Source organism: Passer domesticus, chromosome 1 (assembly GCF_036417665.1).
Source record: "Passer domesticus isolate bPasDom1 chromosome 1, bPasDom1.hap1, whole genome shotgun sequence".
Classification (NCBI taxonomy): domain Eukaryota; kingdom Metazoa; phylum Chordata; class Aves; order Passeriformes; family Passeridae; genus Passer; species Passer domesticus.
This window is the reverse complement of record NC_087474.1, coordinates 53,076,632-53,095,940: the sequence shown is the minus strand read 5'-3', so window position 1 is coordinate 53,095,940 and position 19,309 is coordinate 53,076,632. Positions and strand designations below refer to the sequence as shown.

General features: G+C 37.4%; 1 protein-coding gene across 2 annotated transcripts in view; it reads left to right on the top strand.

Annotated features, from left to right (window-relative positions):
* The window catches only part of POU6F2 (POU class 6 homeobox 2), a 251,731-nt gene extending 232,929 nt beyond the window's left edge, over nt 1-18,802 (top strand). Inside the window, exons 7-9 of one of the 2 annotated variants that reach the window (XM_064420667.1) lie at nt 3,616-3,784; nt 11,593-11,761; nt 15,041-18,802. In XM_064420667.1, the coding sequence (XP_064276737.1) occupies nt 3,616-3,784; nt 11,593-11,761; nt 15,041-15,437 (735 nt within the window). In that variant the 3' untranslated portion in view covers nt 15,438-18,802. Of the gene's footprint in view, nt 1-3,615; nt 3,785-11,592; nt 11,762-14,932 lie in introns of both variants that reach the window. The other variant, XM_064420662.1, reaches the window with a different exon arrangement.
* The last annotated feature ends 507 nt before the right edge of the window (nt 18,803-19,309 follow it).

Genomic DNA, 19,309 nt, shown 5'->3' with positions numbered 1-19,309 from the left:
GAATCCAAACATCACTGGCCATACTCCTTTATGCCCAGCTGAATTATGAGAATTTCTTATATTTGTTTAAATATTTCTGGACCTTCAACAAGAAAGTTGCCAAGCTTCGGGGTATTCCAGTTACTTTAAAAATATATGCACAGTACAAAACGTGCAGAGACTCAAACACTTTCTAGACTCAACTATCATATTGTGTACATGCTGCATAGTGACTTTGACTTTGTGCATGCCTTGATGCAGAGCTGAAAAATGCAGAGTGCCCTCTCATTCTAGAGCTTCCTGGAGGTGTCAGTTTTACTGTGCAAGTGCTCAGTGGTTGAACTGTTAAGTGACTGTATGTTGTAACATAGCTGGAAAATGTTGGATTTGCTTTGTCCCTGAGAAATACTGATGGGAAATGGTGTAGAAGCATTAAAAAAATTATGGGTGGAAGGTCAAGGTTCAGCAGTCCAACCTGCTATTCACAGGTGGAGTAGCTATTCCGGTTTTTAGTTAATTTGGTCCTCACTACTGTCATAGAAACCCACAGATTCCACCAGTAATCTATGCCAGTGTTTCACTGCCACATTAGATAGCTTTTCCCAACATCTAATTTGAACCTTCCAGAGAACTAGGCCCATTATAAAATGAATAAAGGACAGAATAATGATGTCCTTTTTTCATTAGCTATGCCTATATTTAAATCAGGTATCATATTTCACTTGGTCTTCCCTCGTTTATATTAAACATGACCAGCTAATTACAGGTTCCTTCATAGGCCTCAGTAAACTCCCAGGCTTTCATCCATTCTAGTTATTTAACTCCAGTTGGTCCAGATTTTAATGCATTCTAGAACCTAACTGTGGCACCCCGCTCTACGAGGTCTTTCCAGAGCTCAGCAGAAAAGATGCCCTTCACATGCACTGCAGACATCACTCCCACTAACATGGTTTGCTACGGGAACTGCCTTTACTTCACTTTTGCAACACCACAGGTTTGCAGCCAGTATGTTCAAAGCACAGAAGCATTTTGATTCCTAATCCTCTAATCCAGCCTGTCAAAATTTCCCCCCGGCATGTCATCAGCATGTAAATTTAGTAAAGGTATTCTCTGCTCCGTCATCAAGGTCATTAAGAAAATATTGAGTAGTGTAGAATGAGGACAGATTTCTGTGAAGCACCATGTATGTGCGCGTTTTTCCACAGATACTTCATCCTCAGTTTTGCATTCCAAATACTTTGGCATTCATTCTGCAGCAATTTCACCTAAACTATGCTTCCTTAGATTATAAAGAATGTCACATGAGGGAGTGTCAAGACACTTGTAAAGTCAAACCACCTACTGCTTTTTCCCTGTCCACAAGGCCAATTACCCTGTCTTAGAGGGAGATCAGATTGGTTTGACACAGTTTGTTTCTAGCAATCCAAGTTGTCTGTCACTACCTTGTTTTCTTGCAAGTGCTTACAAATTGTTTGATTATTTTCTTCAGTACTTTTCTATGGTTGAAGTTTAGTTGACTGGACTATAATTTTGCAGATCTTTCTCTTTAAAGATAGCTGCTGCATTTGTTCTTCCATCCTTGCAGATAAGCACTAGCATCTCTTAGACTGTTCCACATAGTGTGAAAGCGTCTAACTCATGTAAATACAGTACTTATCTTCCCTTGCCTGTGCTGAAATCCTTAGTTTTGCCAGAGATTCCCTCAGACAACAGACCCAGACACCAAACACCTGCCTGTTTCTGAAAGCTGCAGTCTGGATGTGATGTGAATATGATGCATGGGCAGGCAGTCCACTTCTTCAGTGTTCAGAAGAGGCCAGCCCTTATAGTGGGATGTTTCCCTAAGAGAAGATATTATAAAAATACTACCTGAGTTGGGAATTCTCTATAGATAAAATCCAGCTGCTAGGGAATTTTTTTAAGATGCTCACTCCTTGCATGAATTTGAAAACTGGAAGCTTTTTAATCAGCTTCTCAACTGTTATCCCCTTGATAAAGTGCCAGTTATATTTTTAAATGTACTTGAGAAAAAAAATCCTAGATATAACAAAATGCTCTTTTTATTAATCCACAAGGAAATCAGAATACACTAAAACTGGCCAGATAAATAATTATATATAAGTATACAAATTTTAAGTATAAAATAATTATACTTATAAATATAGTATAAAATAATTATACTTAATTATATAACTTTAATATTTATTAAAGGTTAAATCAAAGTTTCTTCCTTCATTTTCTGTTATATTATTCCATGTAGAAGGTAGAGAAATAAGTTGAATTTTTTTCCATTCTTAACAGACTCTAACAGGAATATTGTCATTAAAATAGTTCATATATATTCCACAAAAAGTGTCATCTTGAATGTGAACAGTGTGAACAGTGAACCTTTATCTACAGTTTTATACAATTTGTTGTCTATGTAGCATCAGACATTTCTGTGTGTGCTGGGAGGATAATACATATAATTTGAGTGTTACTAATGAATGTAGCTCCTTTTCTAAAGTCATTTTTTTTGTTAGATATCAAAAAAGAAAACCTCATACTCCTTGGCATTCAAGAAATAGATTTTAATTACTGACTTCAAGTAAGGCCACATAGGCCTTTATCTTTTCCCTTGTAGAAAATGCAGATAACAGCTGCAATGAAGTGAAGCCTTTTTAGAATATGTTTACAATCTTCTTTGATCAATATCAAGAATCAACATAAAATAAAGGTATATTAAGCAGCAGTCACCAGAGTGTATCAGACCTGTATTACTATATTCTTATGCTCTGAAAAGACTGTACTGGACTACTAGAATCCAATTCAAAACTGTACAGTCCATTGTGTGCCTTTATTTTGTAGAGAGACTGCCCTTTGAATTTTCTGAGAGTTTTATGTGAAAATCGGTACCAGAGAATGTTCCTAGATATCAACGCCACATGAAATCCTATTATAGGCAGAATGGATTGATGGTTCTTTCCATTCCCCTAGTAAACAAACAAAGACTACACTCTTGTAATATTTATTTTAAAAATTTAGAAAGTCAATTCAGGTATCATTTGCGTCTACCATACTTACTATCCTTTTCATGTGTCTTAGTGGATACAATCTTGATGTGAATGGAGCTCAGAAGTTTTTGTGGGTCTTTTAGTCAAAGACAACATATCCGTTCCCATGATTTTTGCTTGTTTGCCAGGTATGATGTCATAAAACAAATCACTGATTCCTGTAGAAAAGGGATTTTGGTTCAGTTTATATCCTCTTCCCCATTCCCACTCTTCTTGGCACTGGTCCTGCAGTATGAAAGGACCTCTGTGAAACAATCCTGATTTCTATGAGAATCCATGTAGGGAACAAAAGTCTGGTTTCAGGAGTCAGAAAACAGGTAAGGATATGTATTTAATAAATCAGAATCCTGCTGTAAATGTCATAGGTCTCTTATCACCCATTTCAAAAAAAGTATTTACCTTCTAATTAGACAATATTCTAAACACCTCAGATTGCTGCAGCATTGTCACTTGAATAAAGCCCATGGTATTTAATACTCCTATGTGATTTGCTCCCCAGAAGTAGATGGGTGTGATGGTGCATTGCAAGTTTCCTATTACTGCTTCACTTTCTAAATACCTGTTTTTACATTTTAACATGTAGCTCCATCAGCCTTCCCAGACGCAAGTGGGACAAGCAGCTTCACAATCCAATCTCCTACATTTGGCTCACAGTCAAGCATCTATGTCTCAAAGCCCAGTGCGTCAGGCTTCCACTTCTTCCTCCTCATCCTCCTCCTCTTCAGCTTTGAGTGTTGGCCAGTTAGTCAGCAGTAAGTATTGCTCCCTGGCTTTCCTTAATTCTTCCTTCTGTTTGTTCTCCTCGCTGCTGAGTTTTCCAATCTGCTTTCCCTCCTTTTGTTTTTTTTTTTAAATATAGTAGATTGTATATTGCAAAATAGCTGACTCTCACCAGTGAGAATTACTAAGTGTTTTCATGGATGGGGCTTAAGGTAAACATGCCTTGAGAAATTTAATCAATGTTGAAAATGGTCATAAAAATAGGAGCAGCCATTAGTTGACTCATGGGGGCAATTGTTATAACTGAAATGTAGTTTAAGTTTTTTGGAAGTTAGAAGTTTTTGAATCAGTCAATATAATGGATTACATTTCTCAGAATTTGGTTGGCAAAAAGGTAGTCCTACTTTTGGTTAAGCTGCTTGTTTCTTTGCTTGGTTGATATAGCAAACCATTTTACAAAGCCTAATATTGCACAAATCCAGAGTGAGAGATTTTCTTGCCAAAAAAGCTTGCAGCACTTAAACAAGAATGAACTGGAACATGATGGGGAGATGGGAGAAGCACACTGCAGCGAAATAACTGAGTTCCAGTGTTAGAATTATAACAGCTGACCTGAACAGCACTTTCTTCCAGATTGCACATTTGAGAGTCTTTGCTATTACCTTATCAGCATTAACTTGGTCTTCACATAGCAAAAACCACAGGCTGACAGTATACATAAGAAGCACTAACAGTTTTTGCACATCTGCAAAAATACAATTGATTTGTATGACCTTTTTCTATAATACTCCATGTACATATTCTAAGTAATCAAACACTATAGCTTATGACATATTGGTAGTGAAAAATATATGACTGATACAAGCTTATGAGGAGCTTGGAGAAACTGTCGTGCAAGGAAAGATGTGAAAAAATCTTGGTTAAATTATTTCAGAAATCACTTACATGGGGAAATTACTAGTAGAGCTATAGTGGTAAAATTATGCTGATGTAACTCCCAGTGGGAATACTTTTGTTCTGGAATGAAAATATCTGCATATAGATATAGATATAATTATAATGCTATTGCACTGTCACTAGTAAATTTTCTCATGTAGACATGCTTGTAGAAGGAAGACAAGAGGTTTTACATTACAAATACATAAAATATACCTCTAGTCCATGTGGGCAAATTGAGTAAAATACCTGGTTCAGAGTATTTTTCAACAGCTAGTCTAGAATAGCTACTCATTTGGACATTCTTATTTAAAATAAAGGCAACATGGAAGGAGCTTTTTTAAGATTACAGGATAAATCAATCCAAACTTAGAAAATACTTGAAAAATAGCTGTTTGTTCAACTGTATGCAATTACTCTTAGAACATGTATTTCATTATAACAATATATTGTTGTGATTAAAATCATGCGATCATGATTTTTTTTTTTCCTCATCCTTCTCTCAGTGCATTCCCAGTGGAATTTTCCTAGGGATGTATCAGAATCACTTACACAACAGGTGTGCTGTTGTTCCCTGGTTTACCTGACTAATCTGTTCCCCAGTTTGTGTAACATTTGAGGTAGGAAGCTGTAGAGGAGTGAAGGATGGTCTTGCCTGAGGCAGTAGAGGACTGAGGAGCTGAAGCCTTCTGTCGGCTATGTAACTCAAGTGCAAGGCAGACAAATCACTTAAAAGGGATTTTTCACAAGTGCTCCCTCAATATCCAGCTTGAGACTCCGGACTTTAATTTACAGAAGAACCCGGTACTCATAGTTGCAATTTTAAGTGCACTTTCATAGTGGAACTGTATCAAGAACCATTTACAGACAGTCTAAAAAATCATTTCCTACTTGACCTAGACTGGGTACCCAAAACTGCTTCTTCCCTTAATATCTGTCCACTTCTCTGTGAATGAGAAGGGGAAGACCCTCATCTTGTAGAAACACAAGAAAATAAATTAAGATTTTAAAGAAACCAGAAGAGCTCAAGAGGAGATGTCTTTAGTGAAGAGCTTTAATAGAGGTCTGGGGCCACACACTGAGCAAGTAAAAAGGCAATACATCAATCAGTTTGTCTGTAATGAAGGACAGTTCATCCTGTGCACTGAATGAGGCACATGAAAAAGAACTGATAATCCAGGGCTCAAAGACTATGGTACACTGTGTTGTGGGATGCTGTAACTCCAGCATTTTGTAACTTCTGAATGTTAATTTGTGCATCTCTAAAGGATGTTCTTTTAGCTTTATTTTTTGCAAGCATTTTTTGCTTCATTTTTTTCCAAGGAGCTGCACTTGGAAGTTAACTCAAATTTTCCAAAAGAAAATGTTATTGATAGGGATCTCCTGAAGAAAATTCCACATTAAATATAAATAAAGGACTTGTGGAACTGTTTTGAGTTTATGCTTCCAGCTTCATTCAGTCTCTGATGTTCAAGACTAACAGAATGAGTAGCATGAGGGGCAGATCAACTCACTTCTGCCATTTACATAGTAACATTACATAGATAGAAGCAAACCAATCATCCCAATTATCCCTAAAGGCAATCCAGCATACTTCTGAGAGCATGTAGCTACCACAATCTGGAGCTAGCGCTGTATGCCTAAGCCTGCTTGAGCTGCCACATCAGGAATAGTGTTGCAGGGCACAACAGAACTACCTACTGTCTTCTAGTAATGTGGAAAGAGCTTACAAGAAAGAGGAAAATATGGTCAGTTTAGTAAGGAAAGATCAAACCATCTGTGCAATGAAACATGAAAAATCAGAGGGGATCCTTTATAGCTTTTCCTTCTCAGTGATAAACCAGTGATAGATACTGTTTGGACAAATAATATTAAATGACCTTCATGAGTTTGAAAATTGTTTTATGTGACTGAAAAGCCATTTACACAAAACCATGGCTGCATATGGGAATGTAGATAGAAAGTCATCCTTGTTTTGCTTCTTTACAGAATCTTTTTGGTTTCCAGATACAGATCACTGAAGGGCAGGAGCACCTCTCTGTCAAGCCTGTGGCCTTCTTAGCAACCCAGGTCCCACACTGGCTGCAGACCTTTGTATGAAAGGCCTACAATTGAAATGCAGTGTCTGAAAGTCTATTTAAAGTCTTTTAGTGGGATGAGACAGGCAATGTTTCCACAAAGAGAACATACGGTGGAAAAGTTAAAGAAATGAGCAGAGGGATGCATTTCAGAAGAGGAAAATGAAATGGGAAAAAAGGGAGGAATAAAGATGTAGAATTGAATGAAGAGAAAATAAAGAAGACAAAAGACAATACAAATAGGATTAGACAGTACAAAGAAATCATACAGAAGGGACAGGAAGAGCTGAGATGAATCTTGCAGTCCTTGCTTAAACAGAACTTGTTTTAAAATATTTCTTATTTGGAAATAACTCCAATTTTTTATTTGGAAATAACTCAACAAAAACAACAAAACAGGTCGGTGTTTCTGAGAGAAGTCCTTATGCACGAGGGCAAGAAACAACTTGTGGCCTCCTGAATCTATCTTTGATTTCTTTATTCCTCCTGAGGTAGGAATATTGCTCTCCTTTCCTAATTCCTTACAAAACTGTAGTCCAGACCTCTGGCACAGGTCCTGGAGCTGAGTACCTTGGCAGAGATTTGCTATAGTCCAGAAGTAGTTCCTAAATATAGCAAAGTTTATGTAAAACTAGTCACATTTAGCCACTTGTTCAGTTAATAAAATTGCATAGAGCATCCAAACTTCAGCAGATAATTATTTGGAGCAAGCTTCTGCACACTGACTGCAAAGAGAGTAACTCTTCCACAAGACATTGCTTCATATCAGAGAAATTATTGAAGTACAAGGAGAAAGTCATAAGAACTCTATTAACTGTACTAGGTTTATTTATGAAATAAACCCATGTTCCTTGGATTTATTACTTTTAGTCTTCATTCTAGTAATATTTTCTATATGATTTTCCTTTTTTTTTTCTTTTACATGTTTCCTAATTTCAAATAAGTTTCCTTACTTTTTATTTTTGATTTCTCTTTCTTTTTTATTTCTTGTCTTTTTTCCCCCTTTATGTTGTTGTCTTCTTTATAGCTTTTCCTTTTTCTCTCATTATCATCCCTTCATCCCTAAGAAGTAACAAGTGATAATTATTTTGGAGACAAAGCGTAAGAGTTACTTCCAAATAAGAAATATTTTTAAATAAGTTCTGTCTAAGCAAGGACTGCAAGATTCATCTCAACTTTCCTGTCCCTTCTGTATGATTTCTTTGTATTGTTTAATCCTATTTGTATTCTCTTTTGTCTTCTTTATTTTCTCTTCATTCAATTCTACATCTTTATTCCTCCCTTTTTTCCCATTTCATTTTCCTCTTCTGAAATGCATCCCTCTGCTCATTTCTTTAACTTTTCCACCGTATGTTCTCTTTGTGGAAATCACTGGTTTCCCCTTGTGCTCTGAGACTTGTGTCTCCATGACATTCCTTTCTTCCTTCCAAATTCATTTTACTGTCATCTGTTACTATGAAATTAAAATGCCTCCCATAAACAAATTATTATTCTTTTTTTTTCCCCTGAGCTGCACTCCATTTTCCATTATCAATGTTTTGTCCTGCCTTTCTTATCCAATTTACTTTCCATTGGACCTCCTCAGCCAGCTATTTCTCCTCCTCTCTGACTGGGGAAATCATCCCCCTGTAATCCCTCTTATGGCAGAACTCTGTGCAACAGAAATTTGGTTTCTCCTTAGGGGTGCATTGATTTCTCTGTAGCAGCTCTTTCCCCTAACTATTAAAATCACAGCATATTTTCACTCAACAACAAACTCACACTGGATTTTCAGAAGAATTCAAAGGTGGTAGAAGTATTCCCTTCAGTAGGAAAAAACCCCAGATTTCTATGCAGGAGGGCCTGTGAATTTAATTTCTCCCATACCGCTCATCTGTCTTCCCCATCCACCAGGATGGCTGGTGGAATTTTAGCTGTCTTCCTTTTTGTTATATGCACCCATATCCTCTGAAATGATCCAAGACAACCCTCTGACCTTTCTCCAGCACCCAGTAGTTTCACAGGCAGCCTCTGTTTTCTCAGACTCCATGAAAACATGGAGTCTTGAAATCCATTACCATAGATCCCAAACACTCAAGGGGTTTGGTGTTCTCTGTTTACCTGTTGTCACTGGGCAGCCTTCCCTGGGATATCCACTTAATTGAAAAAGAGAACGCTTATTTACTGTCTTCAATAAGCTACTCTTCCTGAAATGTGAAGTGCATTATATGTTCAACTGTTCTGAAAGCTCAGAACTTGTTAAAACAAAGTCCATAACTCTTTGAATATGTTTATGAATATGCATGTTTAGACCACACAGTCTAAGACTGTATTGATGACATTTTAATGCACTAGTGTAAAACAGACAAATGATGGTGCCAATAGAATGGTCTTCATAGCACTATTTGTGTTTTAGGGAGGTGACAGAAGACAAGATCTGTGGATTTCAAAGGGATTTGAATCACATCCAAAGTAGAAGTGATTCCAATTTCACACAAATGCTAGTTCAAGATAAAACATTTCATTGTTTCAGTCCATCTGTGAGTACTTTCCTGTTGCCAAGGATGCTATGAGAGAATGAAGCCTTTAGGACTCAACAGATATTCCACTGTATACTATATTCCCATATTACTGAAGGGCATCACAGATTTTTTTTCTCATCTCAAGGAGAGCTCAGCCTAATATTTCCCTCATCCATGTGCCGCAGGCAGGAACAGTCTTTCCATGATGCTCACTGTTGCAACAATGCCAGATCATTCTAGATCCAGCAGAACTTGGCAGAATTTCTCTATAATTTCTCTACAATTCATTTTCTCACTTCCCTTTTTATTCCCAACAGGAGTTGGGGAGGATTACAGGTGCCATAGTTTGCTACTGTAGAAGTTCTCTGGCAACTGAATTATCCTTTGTTACATTCCTAACACCCTTAGTCAGAAGCCTTAAATTAACAGAAGGAGAGAGGTGAGGAAAGTGACCATTTTAGTGTACTTTGCTCAGGGGAGTTTTTGAGGCCAGTATCATTTATGATATTTAGTAAAGAGACCTAAAGTCAGATAAGTCTGCAGCTCCATTCTGTGTCTCTGAAATTCAGAACTGGTAGGCTAGATAGATGATATGGTGTAAGCAGGAAAATTCCATGCTTCTAAAGGCAATTACTTTAGTTTACTTATAAACTTCAGTGGCCACTGTCAAAGCACTTACTCCTAAATCAAACAATATGCACCCTAGCTTTGTACTGAGTGCATGGGTGTGCAGGTGACCACAAGTACAGCAGTGAGAACAGCTGAGATGATTCTGAGTGTGGAGTATCGTTGAAACAAGGTTCAGCCTATGTGCATGTTTATCTGTATTCATAGTTCATGTGGTCCCTGGTTGCATACACAAGAATATTAAAAATATTATTGCCATTTGTGCTTCTTAAACTCAAGCAACAAGGTAAATTTATATATCAGAAAACCTTTTTCCCTCTGTCTATTACTGGACAAAAGGATTTTTTCATAGGATGTTTCCATCACTAGGAAATTTTACACAAAGCTTATAAACCCCTGAAAATAAAAGCTTTGCTACTGTAATGCTGATAAGCCCTCACTAGAGCCATACTAGCAGGAGCCATTCTCATATAAGGTTCAGAATGGTAATGTAGTCTAGCACTGTCCTTGGACAACTGCTTGCATTTATAGAAATTGAGGGGTTATTGTACTGCAAACTTTTCACCTCGGGGTCTGAGGAATGAGGTGAAGAACAATAGAGATGTCTCACTGGGAGAATGGCTTCACTACATGCAGGATTGCACAACACTTTGAAATCTTCTACCATCCAAGTCCCATGCTGTCTCTGACTTGGCAAACACTTTCATTTAGTCAGGGATCAGTAGCTTGGGAGGGGGTGAGGGGTGGAAGTTCCATTCTCCAGCTGTTGTGTCATTTCCCTTGATAAGTCCTAAATTGACCGAGTTATCCAGCTCCAAAGGAGCTTTTCTGTGGTAGACATGCTTTATTATGTGCCCTTTCAGGGACAAAGGCTTCTGTGTCAGTACACTGCTATAGAGAGGAAGGATAGATTTATTCTCACAGCATCATAAGCATTATCTTCTGAGAGGCTAATGTAAAAGTAAAAAACTGCGCAGCATTACCATCCAAACCCAGTGTTGCTGCTCCTTGATTATCGACCTGATGGGAGGCAGAAAAGAAAGCTTGAAAGGCTGCTTCTCAGAAGGGCATATTTTAAAAGACAATTATTAAATTAAGGAGGTTTTAAAGGCAGAATTTTTTTAGGCTTGTTCATTTGCTGGGTTATTTGGACATTCATGTGGCAGTTTAGGTTGGTTATTGTGTAAAAGGGAAGAAATAGTTGTGAATCTCCTTATTAGGCATTAACTTTAGGTAAAGTACAAAGACTTGATTTCAAGTTAAAAATCCAAGCAGCTCATATATATATATAGCCTTCCCCACAGACTGGAAATAAATTTATTAACACCAACCATCGCGTTATGTGATAAAAAGGGAAAACAGGGAACATGACTCCTCAATCCAGAGGAGACTTTGCAAGGCATAAATGGCAGCAAGGAGCCCAGGCACACCCTCCCTAAAAGGTGAGCTGGCCTTTGTCAGGAGTTCAGCAAAGGCATATCTTTGGAAATCTTCCACCTGCAGACAACTGCAGCCCAGTTAGCGTCTTAGCAATCTGAACACACCTGACAAGGCAAGTCTGTTTCTTTTGGGGAAGAAGAGAAAGGCATCAGTATTAAAAAATTGAACTTTAAAGTTTTGGCGATGAGAATGGCTGTAAGCCTGTTCCACTGATATGTTATGCAAAGAACTGACATGATTAAAAAAATATCTCAACAGATCCTCAGACAGCCACTGGAGAAGTGGATGGGGTAAATCTGGAAGAAATACGAGAATTTGCCAAAGCTTTTAAAATCCGGCGCCTGTCCCTTGGCCTGACACAGACTCAAGTTGGCCAAGCCCTGAGCGCCACCGAAGGCCCAGCCTATAGCCAGTCTGCCATCTGCAGGTAACAAGTTACATCATAAACTCCTTTCTTTGTCCTTAATAATGATCCAGCTTGTGAGGAGCGTGCTTGTGTTTGAGTCTCATAAATTTAGAGCATTATTTAACCTGATATTTAAATGTTGTTATCTGATACATAAATTGTTCTTATTGTGTATCTTTAGTGTGATTTTGGTTTCTTTTTTATTCCTCGTTTTCTAAACAAGTGAGAAACAATGTTCCTGGCATAGAGACTTAATTCCATAGATGAGTTGGAGATCCTGCTGATGCTCAATAAGCACCAGCTGACCCTCTTCATACTGTGCCATTTTCTACAGATAGGGTTACTGAACAAATATTTCATGGCTGCATCCCTGCTAAGTTAAACCTGTATTACTGTGGTTAGCACTTCACATAGGGGATGTTAATGATGATTTACCTAGGCAACACAAAAGGGGAAAAAATAGCTTTCCTGCTATCTCGCAAACCAGCAGCTATTCATCTTTTATCACCCAAATATTTACTGAAATAAACCCAGACAAACCCATGTATGCACAGCAGAAGACGAAATCTGTCCTAATCATAAGAAATAATAATACAGTCTTGACAGAGTTAAAGTAGAAGCAAATACCTTTATATATGTATGTGTATTACAGCAATCCTATATTTATGCATGAGGTAACAAACGCACTTAGGTAACAGCTTTTTCCTCTTGGGCAATGCCTTATAGCCCTCCATCAATGAAAGCCAAGAAACCAACTCTAAGCTCATTTAAGTGGATTTTGTTCTTGGTGATCCATGAAATGCTCTGTCTTTTTATCTGCTCTTTATACTTTTAATGTATTCCCCATAGAATGGAAGTGTACTTTTCCTGCAGTTAAAGGCTAGGGTTATAAATAACATCAGTATGGGGTAGTGTGCTTGCAGCTCACATTTTGCTCAATGATTTTCCATAAAACCCATTGATTGTTGTTAAATACAAAAAGCTCCATAGGATCCTCTCACTTCTATGGTCTCCCCTACTGTTTTTTCTTATAAGATACCTCCCTGTTGAAAATAACCTTTATTCAGTCTATACAAGGATACTACTGCTGGGAAATTTGTTTCAAGACTTGTATGTCGTTATACCAAACACATCCTGCAGTAACAACACTAACAAACAATGCCAATGATATGAATGCTATTGCTCCCTATTGCTAAGGATTCATTTTGATTTTGTATTACTTTTTTTAATTTCTTTGTGGTCAGTTGGTAAAGAGTGCCTAAAATTGGTGGAGCTTTTAGCAACTGGAAATTTATTGTAGCCTTAAGTTGCTGTTTATCGTGGTATGCTTTAAAGGAAGACATTGCTGTTTCCTTTACTTTTCCCTAGTTCACTGTCTTCTCATTTTCTCCATCTACCTCACACTTAGAGAAAGCACTGGGGATGGTGAGACCTTTTACAGAGGGCTCCTTGGAGGAGGAAGTTGCTCAGAAAATGAGAATGGGTGCAAGATCTTGTTCCAAATACTTGCAAGATTACAGGTTTTTTAAATTTCCTTTGCCCACCTCAGATGGACACCATATTGGGGTGTAATTACATGCTGTGGCTGTGCATTTTTCACTAAGCTGCTTCAGTCGCACCATGTGTTCCTCAGAAATGGTAGATTTAACTTTTTTTCAGTTGTAACAAAAGAGTTTCAGTATGAGCTCCAGGTCAGTGGAAGAGGCAGTAAGGAAAGCAATTTGAACAACCAGCTCAAAAAGAAAAGTAGAATCTCCTGGTGGCCTATACAGGTCATATGAGCAATATACCACCTTGATATGTTCTGCATGCAAATAGCAGCATTTTCTTTAATTTAAGACAATACATTCTAAAACAAATCCTTCAGCTTGAAATATCATTGGACACCAAGGAATGACATCTTGCAATCAATACCACATTACGATGTCAGGAACTAGTTACAATATCTTTGGCGTATCATTATCTGAAATTATTCTTGGTCTTATTCTTTGTGAGAAGTGCTTTGTTTCATGCTGGAATATTTTTTTGCTGCCTCCACATGCCGAATGGAGACACTAAAAATGTCCAGCTCCAGCCACCAAGTTTCCTGGCATAAAGAGATTGATTCAGTTCCTCTCATCTCCAGAGCACTCTGTGGTTAGTGGTGGTGGTGGTGCTTCAGCACCACCTGGGCTGGAGAGCACAGCAGAGACGTCCAGTAATCGTTGCTTTTCTGCAGCATCCTCAACGTGCAGAGTGGTCAGAGCAAAGTGGGAAAATACAAATAGATGGCACCAAAGAACTTGGTTTAAGACTTTTTTAATAGCAAAAGAGGATAAACTCAGTAAATGAAAGAAACAAATACTTATAGGACTTGAAATGTGAACTCTGCTGTTCTGCTTGCTTTTGAAAGGATTAAAGCTTTGTGTGGCTGCTTTTCCAGATGTTTTATAATACTTGTAAAATCTGGTTTGGCAAAAGACTTTTGATGGCAAAATGATATATAGAAGACCTTATTTACAGGAAATGATATCATTCTGGTACAGTTTGCAGAAATCCCACAATAAACTCAGCTTGGTGCCACAGCATATTAGTGGACTGTTATGCTGGGTTTCATCTGGAAAACATGAGTCTGTCTTTGCACATTGTGGGGACAGCAAGATAATTGCAAAGTGTCCAGCTGTTTCAGCTGAACACCACCGTGGCTATGGGAATTTTTTTTCCAATCCAGAAATGGGATATAACATTAATTTACAAACAGTGAAAATTGCTGAAAATGGAAAGGAAACCTGATATTCAGATATGAGTATTTGCCATTGGTTTTTATTATTAAAACTGTGATGTTTAGATAACATGGGATGGAAGCGATAACAAAAGGATTAATCACAAAGACAAGATGATAAAAGCAATGCCTTTGATATCATTTCCTGCAATTAGACTTAGTCTCAAGGGTTTTGATGATCATCAGAATAATGAAAATGTGATTCTTAACCTGTATTATTTAGTGTACTTAGACTTTTGTTGTAGTGCTCATTTTGTGTTAGTTTCAATCTCTAGCTATATATATATCTATATCTATGTATAGATATACCTATCTGACAGTTTTCATAATCTACTGTAAATTACCTCTGCCAGTCAATTAGTCAGGCAGGCAGGAAGTCCCACCCTGGCAGAGCATCAGTGTAAGACTCTTCTTTCTCAATTTTCCCTCAGACACACCATCCTGAGAAGCCACTTTTTCCTACCACAGGAAGCCCAAGAGAACACTATAGCTAGCAGTCTGACAGCCAAACTGAACCCTGGCCTTTTGTATCCTGCCAGGTTTGAAAAGCTGGACATCACCCCTAAAAGTGCCCAGAAGATAAAGCCGGTGCTTGAGCGGTGGATGGCTGAGGCTGAGGCCCGCCATCGAGCAGGGATGCAGAACCTTACCGAGTTTATTGGGAGTGAACCATCCAAAAAGCGCAAGAGGCGTACCTCATTCACGCCACAAGCCCTTGAAATCTTGAATGCCCACTTTGAGAAGAACACGCATCCCTCTGGGCAAGAAATGACAGAGATTGCAGAGAAACTGAACTATGACCGGGAAGTAGTTAGAGTTTGGTTCTGCAATAAGAGGCAAGCACTGAAGAACACAATTAAACGTTTGAAACAACACGAGCCTGCAACGGCAGTTCCTATGGAGCCTTTAACAGACTCTCTGGAAGAAAACTCCTAAAAGCAAAACAAAAAAAGCCAAATCACAAAGAAAAAAACCCCACACCAACTTAAATGTGTCCATTTGAACTCTGTGAAAATACCTATTCATCACCCTTGTAAGTAAAAGACTGAGAAAACTACAAGAAGGACAGAACAGTTTATAAATGTCCGTGGGTTTTCCTATTTAAAAAAAAAAAAAAAAAAAAACCTTAAACAAAAAAAAATACACAACACTTAGAGTGTGTGCAGTAGAATTAGTTCCCAAAGAAACCTGAAAAAGCCAGTTTTTTTTAATGGACTTAAAGTAAACCAAATAATTGCTTAATTTTTTTCTGTATATTATGAAAATATTAATACATTTTAAGGAAAAACAAAACAAACAGCAACCAAACAAAAAAAAAAGGAAAGGAAGAAAAAAGAAAAAACTTTTATCTGTTTAAAAGAGAATACAAGCCTGCCACCTGGAGGAATGATTGTAGCCTTTCAGGTATCAAGTGCTGATTCACTATGAAATCTATTAACCAAAGTCAGAAACATGGCATTGCAAACTAGATTGTTAGTCTACTCTTTCATGAGTGTAAAATTGTGTTACCAATTTTTACATTTGTATTTTGCAAAGAGTAATACAGGATTCATTTCTCTCACCCTTGTTTGTACCCCCTGCAGGTGTGTACAAAGCCATTCCATAGTAGTCACCTCACTTTCTTTTCTTTTAGTCAACAGTTTTGAAACCTCCTGATGTTTGTGTGCCAAAAATAAGTAATTTTTATTGTGATTTGTGGGGTATGGTATTTCTCTTCTAAGGGTGTATGTCTTGTTTTGCATTTCTTTTTCTGTTATTTTTTTTCCTGATTCTATTTGCTGCCTCCTCCCTTCCATCTCATTCCCGACCCCTTCCCCAAGCCCCCTAAACCAGTACTGTTTGAAGATTTTTTTTTTTAAAAAGTGAAATCTGAACACTTTTATATGCTGGAATGCAATGAGGACAAAGAAGAATTAGGATTATATCTGATGGACTTTCAAGCCCACACTGAACATTGTGCTTTTTGTCGAATGTGTAGCTTGAGATTTCTCTGTCCTTTGGCCGTGAACCTGGAGAGGTTACCAAAACTCATTTTGTAGTATAAATATAAACTGCACACTTGGTACAGTACTGCATCTATCTTATGGTTCCATTTGAAGCAATTTCTCTCCAAAGCCTGCAAGCCAAAGAAATTTCTTGATGTTCTGATGAAAACAAATGGACAGGCTGAGAAGTGATGAAGATGTTTTGATCATTACATCACTATGGACAATTTTGATGGTAGTGTTTGGTTCCTTCTGTTTTTTTTTAATGCCATATTGATGCTTGCCCTTGTTGACTTCTTTAGTAGGAGGATGTATTTCTGCAGGTGTTTGCGGTGGCCACTGGCAAGACTAAGCAATTGAGAAAACAATTGGGACATAGAGAAAAACACTGAATATCTCTTGATAATATAAGGTAGGTCACCTGCAATATGATTCAGGTGAACTGATTTTTCTTTAAAGACAGTTTATCTCTGTGGCTTCTTTTCTGATTGGGCAAGCATCTACTAAAATACTGTGGTCATTGGACCTACAAGCATAGCAAGGCTCAGAAGCAAAGAAAGCTGTGGCAGGTTCTTGATGGGGTGTGGTCTGACCACATCAAGACCATCAAGATGATCCTGTGAAGGTCATCTGCAATCTTCATCTTCTGCTCAGTTATGCTCAAGCCTTTGGGATTCAGTTCACCATTAGTGTAGAAGCTGCATCTTTATCAGGTCTTCCCAAAAGATAACATCATATAATTGGTTCAGCTCACTGTAGAGATGGTAAAATTCTGATGGTATAACTCCTGATTGCATTCCTTGACCTCAAAATGGTTATGCTGGATTTTTGGTGGTCTGCCTAGGATGTGGAAGGAAGTTCCTGAAGTGCTGGAGTCTTCAAATAACACCTCTCTTACTAAAGAGTATCGAAAACTCCAGGCTATATCCAAAATTTAGTGAAAGAAAAAGACTTTCATTGATTTCTCTGTGCTTTGAATCTGGCCCTCAGTATTTTATTAATGAGATTTACCTTGTAAAGTGGGGTATTTATTACGTGGTTGGGGGAGCTTTAACATTTCAGAGGCCATCATCTGTACCAGAAACTGCTTCTAAATGGGAGCACTCTCAAAGGTCAGTGTTGGAGCACACTGAGGATCCAGTACTCCAGGATGAGCTCATGTCCAGCAAATGCATTTTAGACTTTATGCTTTAGCAGGGTATGTTTAGGATATTTTCGGTCTTGTGTTTATGAGGAGTGACAATTGTTATTGACTCTTTTTCAACTGTTGATATATAAATAATAGTTGGGAAAAAAATCACTTCAGTAACCACTGGCAAATTGTGAGGGACAAAATAGATGCTTTATCCAAGCTGAGCGTGTAAATTAAAGAGTCTCACAGCAACATCTGCCCCTCTGGGTTTTCTTTATACCCTCTCTCTCCATAGACAGCTAAATCCTCAGAAATATCTATGTAGTCTATACTGAACAGCCCTAAAGTTGTCACCACAGTTCAATCTACATAACAATCAGACCTCCATCCAGAAGCCAACAGGAAAGCAAGGATGAATAAATCATATTTGGAAGCAGTTACTCCTGAAATCCTACCCATGTCTCCAGAACACTCCTAATTGCCCAGTCATTAATGCCACATACAGAATTACATGTTCAGTCATCCTTAAGGCCATACCCTCCCCCACTCCATCCCCGCCATCAACAGCCTGGGAACAAAACCATCAACCATTCATTGCCTCAAAACTAAATTTCCAATTCTCCCAGGGACTGCTCTAAATTCTGTGAAGAAAAATCCCCCAGGAAAAAAAAAGTTAACTAAACACTGTATGAAAGATACTAAATGTTTAAAAATATGCTGGCAGCAGTTATATAAGCTCTTTTCTGTTCCAAAGTACATATCGGAAGGATATAACTAGGACAGTGAAAATGTAAAATAAATATAAATTGCCAGCATAGAAGAAAAAATAATGTTCATCCCACAGTCTTAAAATCATTCATGTGCAGTAGTTTTTTTTACAGTTTTCTAATTTTGTATTATGTTTTGTAAATTATTTATAAAGTGTTGTAATGCTTCTCATATTAATTTTTTTATACACAAATTTTTGCTATGAGGCATAAATGGTGCCTGAACAGATTCTTAGGAAGATAAATTATATGTGAGTCATACATCTTTGGGAGGGCCATAAATATTTTGTTTTGTTATGTTACTGGCAACATTTCTGGTTCCCATTTGTAAACAATTTTCATGTACTGATAACATTTGAATACCTTTTAATTTTGCATGTGACTAAAAGATAGGTTGCTACCAGCAAATGAAACAAAAGTCTCTTTGGTCATATGTGAAGGTTTAATGGTTTTCCACTTTGTTGATAATTCATTTTTCTTTATATATATATATATATATATATATATATAAAAATATTATTTGAATAATGAACCAAGGGTTCACTTACTCTTCTAATTTTGTCTTTTTATGTTTTTCACTAAAAAGCTATTTTGGACAGTTGAAGAAGTAAAATGCATTCAAATGGTTCCAATTTCTTTACAATATTACTGAAAAAAAATTTTTAAAAAGCCAAAAAAGAAAAAAAAAAGAAAAAAGAGAACAAGGAAGCAAAAAGGAGCTAGGAAGGAACAAGTAGAGGCGTATCAAAGAACTCAAGCTATAACCAAAAAGAAATATGTAAAATGCCTTTGCTCGTCTTCTCAATGCTGGACCAAAGCTCAATGTATGTAGGTATATGCACATTGTATAGATATGGCTAAATGTTGCTGACAATCTCGCAATACTAAACTGTTACTATTTTAAAAAAATACAAAAATAAAACT